The following is a 6,732-nucleotide window of genomic DNA, read 5'->3' on the forward strand; positions in this document are numbered from 1 at the left end:
TTTAGGGACGTACATGTTGGCTTGATAAAACACAAAATGTGTTTGTGATTCAATCAGTAATGGCGTCGTTGCGTCAAAGTATCACAGTCGTCGAGTTGGGGTTTTTTTTTTCGTTTTCGTCTAATATTTGCACGCTGTTCAGAGGGTCGTCGTGCATGTGATGAATTGGAAAATAGAAAAAAAATAATACAGCCGATCATCGGTTTACGACGGAGCTCCGATACTGGAACATTATTTCTTGGTGTAAAAAGCGTTCGGGTTTTTTTTCGGGATGTTATTTTTACGTTTTTAAAACGGTCAATAGTTTGTATTTTTTTTTTATGTTAAATGTCATTATCAAAATAAAACTATTTATTCTGCTGGTAAAATGACTTAATCATTTGCATTGCGTCTTCGGTTTAGAACAATTTAGCTGAACTTGATTTATTTCTTTATTTTAAAAACATGAAGATCATTAAAACCGGATCAAATAGTTTTTGATATTTGGAAAAAAAAAATCAATTTCCAGAATTAAAATGTTTTATATTCTGGTACTTATTAGCCACAGTGTCCCCATTGTAAGGCTATCAGGCGATTTAAACTTGATCCTTTAACAAATCTTGTTTAAAAAAAAAAAGTTCGTTCATATCGTTTATTTATTTATTTATTAACATTTGTCCATCCCTGTAATGACTTTTATGGTTTATATTCATGTTGCAATTTAGCCGGTCGTCCTCGATTTACGAAAGAATTCAGTTCATACTGCGGCAAAGTAAACCGAGTTTGTGTGCAAATCGGAACGCGTACCACAGACAACGAAGTCAAGACAGAATAACAGAAGGAAGACAATCACTTTTAGATCATATAATTAATTATTTTAAAAGATCAAATGGGGGGCCGAGGGGGCGTGTTCAAAAAGAAAAATCAGCGTATTCGTAACCTCGAATCGACGTACGTCGCGACCGTAGTGGTCTGTCAATCAGCATCGACATTTGACATTTGCATCCCAAAGAGGGGCCAATTCATGCGCCTAAATAAATCCCGCCATGCATGCAGGTCTCTCTCCGTGGAAATACAACCTTCTTGTGTGCAAATTAGGATTAGGACAAAATACTTTCAAAGGATGTTTTTGGATTAAGATACAAAGACGAATGCTCTAAAGAAGGGATTCATCCTAATCTCTGTGCGTGTGTGTGTGTGTGTGTGTGTGTGTGTGTGCGTGTGTTAAATGTATTGGAAAAGAAGATGTCAGAAGATAGAAGATGGCCACTTCATTAGGTACACCCGAGTGAATGGAAATATTAGAAACATGTTTCTTGGAATCTTATGTTTACTAAATTACGTTACTTACGATAGATTTATCACTACCTCAGTTTTTTTCTTTTTTTTACCCTGGGGTAATTCCAAAATCGGAGGACAAATTGGAGGCACCAAGGTTTTTTGTTTGGACCGTTTTATTTTGTATTTTGTTGTGTCCAAGAAAGGCATTTAGTAAATCATCACATAATTTGATTCGTCCATCTTAACCGTTAAACTTTTTCATTTGATATTTTATTTGACACTTGCTATTTTTGGCCGAACCCTGCAGGCACCTACTCCAGAATATACCCTTGACAAGTATATAAGTACACATTTGGGTAGGGGGCGGGGGGGAGTAATTTATGACAACAAATTACTATTTTGTGCTGCATTCTTTCTTTATTTTCTCTATGTGTCCACTGAAGACGGCATTACAGGATTTGGCCCAATGCGTTTAAGTTTTTTCCCGAGAAATAACGCAATTTGTCCAGGAGAGGGCAACTGTAGCTCACAGCACCGTAGGCCTCCTATACAATTCCCCGCCTCCTTTTTGTCACTCTATCTCATTCCACCGTGTTGAAAAACGACTCGTTCAGTTGGCAGCTGCTTTGACGACCAATGGTGACACACTGGCTGCACCGCGGCCAACTGTCAAACGAGGAATGTCCAACAACCGAGACGGCGTGCGGCGCTATCTGAAAAATGCCCAATGAGATCGTGACGCATGTGTGCACAATTCTTTTTGGCGTGTGCGTGCGACAAACAGGAGTTGTCCCGATGGCAATCGCAAGGTTGAGGACGGGACACTCAATTAACGTACAAGATGTCCCACAAAAACGTACTGCAAGGCTGAAAGGAGAAGAGAAAAAAAAAAGCACTGCACGCGTGCGTAAGTGTAGTACGACTGTGTCTTAATAATCACGTTTTTCTCACGACTAATACTAATAATTTAGCTGACTTGTATGCAATTAAAATTCTAGAGTAACACTAACTATTTATTTGCCGTAGGTTTGGGTCTCTGTGCCTACTCGTAAGGCAAAACCGTCCAATCGTTGACAAATGTGTGCTGCTAGTACTGTACTACCAAAGTTCATCACCCACATTTTTGATGTGTACACAATATTAATAATATGAATTTCATCAAAGGGTAATCCTAGCATTCCAAATGTAAGGTAACCAAATTTCTCAGGTATGAAATTATGTTTATTATAACAGACATTCAGTGAAAATTTCTGCCATTTTTTTGTATCAGTTAACCCTTTAAAAAAACGTCTAACTATCACTTACGAGTCACGTCCAAATCGATGTAAGAAAGCAATGATGATACAACACCATTCTATTTGGATGATTTGTACTTCTGGTTGTATTAGTAGATCACCTTTGTAAGACATGACCCCCACCCTCCCCCCTCCCCCCCACACGTGACTCCGAGATGTTTTGCAGCAGTGCATTTCTGACTGACAGTCTTATCTGAGGGCAAACAATTATCTCTAAATCAAAAATAACAGCATAAATATATAAGGGAGAGGTTCCCGTGCGTGCGTGTGCAGAAAAACCCATTGACTCCCTACCTCCAACCACAATGCGCTCATTGTGTTTCATTCTCCCAAAAGACGACAAACGTGAAGCGAGTTGGTTCAGATGACTTTTTTACAATAGACAAGCATGTCGGAATTAAGAGGCGTGCGACTTCAATGTTGTGGTACCACGTTGCACCACAACAATGCACTGAATGACCAGATACTCGAAACGCGACCTGTTAGAAAAGTGATCAGAGTAAGTCAGTACCGCGCAGTGTCTCCTAATAATCATCATCATCATCAAAATAATGCGTACTCGACGTTGCGGCTCAGCCACTTTTAACGCTGCCGTCGCCCGTCCGCTGCACGCGGGCCGCTATCATCTCCTTGGATGCCGACCGGCGCTCGCAGGCCAGGCGCAGGAAGCACATGAGGTCGATGAAGGCGGTGGTGAGGTTGAGCCTGCAGCCGAATTCGCTGGTGGCGTAGTCGAAGGGGAACGTGTGGTGGTAGTTGTGGAAGCCTTCGCCTGGCAAAGGGACAGCGAGAGTCAAGAACGCCGACTCGGTGTGGAGACGTTCACAACAAGCAGTACAGTACAGTCTTTCACTACGATGTATATGTAGGAATACAAACAATGGAGCAACACGTGTAGACAGACAATAAAACAGTATATATGTTTACATAAAACAGAAAAATGAAATGAAAAAGAGCAGAGGGAATAATGAATCTTGTTTTTTTTTTGCCCCTTTCCACATAAAGAGAAAAAAAATCAAAATGACTTTTACTTATTCTCCAGATCACTGTCGAATCATAATTTAATTTTTCATACTTATTTAATACCCTCGATGTAATAAGCTTTTAAAATATATATTAGTCAAGATTGATTCTTTTGTTTCTGTTTAAGTTGTTCCATAACAGAACATTTTTCACTACGATACTTCTTTCCGTCACTTGTAATTAAATATTTCATACTTATTTAATACCCTCGATGTTATAAGCTTTTAAAATATATTAGTCAAGATTGATTCTTGTGTTTCTGTTTAAGTTGTTCCATAACGGAACATTTTTCACTACGATACTTCTTTCCGTCACTTTAGGTTAAATTATTGGCATTGTACTCTATGCCGTTCAATCGAGGTCTTTGTCAGGCGAGCAGAGGTAACACTTTGTTCATGGAACGGAGTGGCATGCTCGGAACAAGACGATATTTTCACCGCCACCACGAAACAGGTGTTCAGCTTTGGTAGCGCTTGGTAGTAAGTGTCAAGTCGAGTTTGCTTGGAAGCCAGAACAAAATTGAAACAGTGTATACATTTGCAGACACATAAAGAATGTGATTAGTGGAAATTTGACTTCCATTTGCAACTAAATAGCTTTAGGAAAAGCAGATTGTGTAAAGCCTAGAAAAAAAAAAGTGGATGTTATTGTAAAACACAAAGTTTGTGTGCGACAGTCGAAACCATTTTGAGTAATTCTTCACAGAGGACAAAGAATATACTCAACTCAACTGTATTTATAGAGCACTTTCAAACAGCCATCGCTGCATACAAAGTGCTGTACATGGAGCAACATAGTGGATGTTTTTGTAAAACACAAAGTTTGTGTGCAACAGTCAAAACCATTTTGAGTAATTCTTCACAGAGGACAAAGAATATACTCAACTCAACTCAACTGTATTTATACTTTCAAACAGCCATCGCTGCATACAAAGTGCTGTACATGGAGCAACATACAATACTGCATGTGTTACTCCATTGTTTGCGTTCAAATCTCAGTACCTTAAAGGGTTAAACCATCGCAACAGCGATGCTATTTGTTAGCTTGTCGACGGCGTTCTGCATCGTTCGTTAGCATGAAACTAAACAAACTTATCTCAAAGCTACGTCATTGGGTTCAATACACAGTGTGTTATTCTCTTTGGTTGATGTTTAGTTTGACAGTGGGGGTGGCAATAAAGACCTTGAAGCCTCTTTTTGTTCGTCCAAATGTTCACAATCTGCCAGCCGAAGCAAAAAAAATCAATAAATAAATGGCTAATCGACACCTTGTAGGTCTGAAAGAATTGTATCTCAAGCGACGGCTGTATGCGAATGTCGCCGAGAGTTTTCCCACCTATGGCGCTGAAGGCGACGATCCTGTTCTCCCTTGGGTTGATGGTGTGGTCGTACGGCCTGTTGCCCCACATGTGCGCGGCGCTGTTGACCAGCCAGGTGGCGTTGAGCGCAACGGTGTACCTCAGCAACACGGGCAGGAAGTAGCCCACCAGGAGGGACTCGCCCCAGAAGTACCAGGGCACCAACATGGGCACCAGGAAGCACAGGATCAACACGGAGAGCTTGTAGTGCCTGAAATCAATCAATCAATCGACGTCACGGCACGGCGCCATCACGCAGCAAATCTGACGTTCATATCCTAACACGAGCGGTACAAGAGTGTGAGAGCGATAACACCAAATTCAACACCGCTGCTCTCCGAGAATGAACAATGGCTAATTGTGTCCAAGTTTGACGTTTTCACATCGGGGTGTTGTCGCTTTTGTTGCCTGTGGATTAGATGTTAATGGCCTTGCGCATACGATATTTATGGCACAAGTGAGCGATGATGAATATTTTTTTATAGCTGCTTTTGCTCCGAACTAATACGTTCGGATTATAATTTTGTTTTTTTTTTAAACGACCGGACTAAGTTCTCCTTACCGCCTTTGGAACATGACTACTTTATCGGCTTTCAGGTCAGACAGCTCCACTTTTCGGCCCTTCTCCGTGACATCGGGGTGCTTGCGAACCAGCAGCCAGCCGACGTGGGCGAAGAAGAAGCCCCGCTTTGCGTTGTGCGGGTCAGCGTCCGTCTCCGAATATTTGTGATGGACGCGGTGGTCCCTCGCCCACTCGTAAATGTCGTTCTGCGTGCGAGAACAGATCGGTTGCATGATTTAGAATTATCGTAACATCGATTCAAATTTATGTTCGGACAAATTTGGCTCTGGTAGCGTTAAACTCATGAACACTCGAAATTAAATGATTGGCTTGAAAACAAGGGAATAAAAAAATAATGTCAATGCACACTTCACGGGTAGAGAAAAACGAAATTTACTAAACAGTAACAACTCGTTCAAGAAACGTAAAAAAACAATGACCAAGAGAGGGCGACAGAACGGGAAACGGATTTTTTTGGATGATTCATAAAAATAAGGAAGGCAGAGGCGGGAAAAAAAACAAAAAACAACTAGTTCCAAGTTATGCTCCTAAAAAGGGAGGGGACTGTATGGGTTTGGAAAAAAACACATTTGAATGTTTAAATATAAAATGTTTGATTTTCTTTTGTTTTACGGGTCACGTTTAGGTAGATTAAGTCCAGTAAGTCCTCACTGAGGGTCCAGGTACCGAAGGCTCCACCCATCATTCCCGTTTATTGTGCTCACGACCATGATATGTTAAATTCAGACACATTTCATGAACACGCATGTGTTTATGACATTAACGCCGTTTCTTCGCCACCATCTCTTTGCCGTTGCGCCTTCACTGTGTCAGCGAGTTTTGTACCTGGAAGGCCATTGAGTTTGCGAGAGCCAGGAAGACCCTGAGGGCCGGCGAAGCCTTGTAGGATCTGTGGCTCCATAACCTGTGCGCACCCGCCGTCACGCCCAGGGCGCTGAAGAAGAAGCACACGGCAGCTGGCGGAAAGAGAAATGACAAAGTCTCACTGTTGGACCGAGATTGGGACTGGCTATGAGGTCAGGTGTGCAGTTTGTTGTTGTCTGGGCGCGTCGGGCGCAAGCATTCAGGGGCCCATCTGGCAGGCAAAGACGAATTGTGTTGTGGTGCCACGCGGTCCACAATGGAATGTCTATGGGAGTGCTGATTGTGCTTTGTCTTCCGCTGTGAAATAATGTGCAGCCCGGCATTGCAAAGACAAGGGGGAGGAGGGCGGT

General features: G+C 41.9%; 1 protein-coding gene across 2 annotated transcripts in view; it reads right to left on the reverse strand.

Annotated features, from left to right (window-relative positions):
* Positions 1-2,404: 2,404 nt before the first annotated feature.
* Positions 2,405-6,732, reverse strand: part of scdb (stearoyl-CoA desaturase b) — a 6,455-nt gene continuing 2,127 nt past the window's right edge. The window contains exons 3-7 of one of the 2 annotated variants that reach the window (XM_019859865.1): positions 6,344-6,474; positions 5,498-5,703; positions 4,914-5,146; positions 3,115-3,327; positions 2,405-3,034 (exon numbers count right to left, since the gene is read on the reverse strand). In XM_019859865.1, the coding sequence (XP_019715424.1) occupies positions 3,128-3,327; positions 4,914-5,146; positions 5,498-5,703; positions 6,344-6,474 (770 nt within the window). In that variant the 3' untranslated portion in view covers positions 2,405-3,034; positions 3,115-3,127. Of the gene's footprint in view, positions 3,328-4,913; positions 5,147-5,497; positions 5,704-6,343; positions 6,475-6,732 lie in introns of both variants that reach the window. The other variant, XM_019859864.1, reaches the window with a different exon arrangement.

This window comes from Hippocampus comes, unplaced genomic scaffold (assembly GCF_001891065.2).
Source record: "Hippocampus comes isolate QL1 unplaced genomic scaffold, H_comes_QL1_v1.1 scaffold64, whole genome shotgun sequence".
In the NCBI taxonomy this organism is placed as follows: Eukaryota; Metazoa; Chordata; class Actinopteri; order Syngnathiformes; family Syngnathidae; genus Hippocampus; species Hippocampus comes.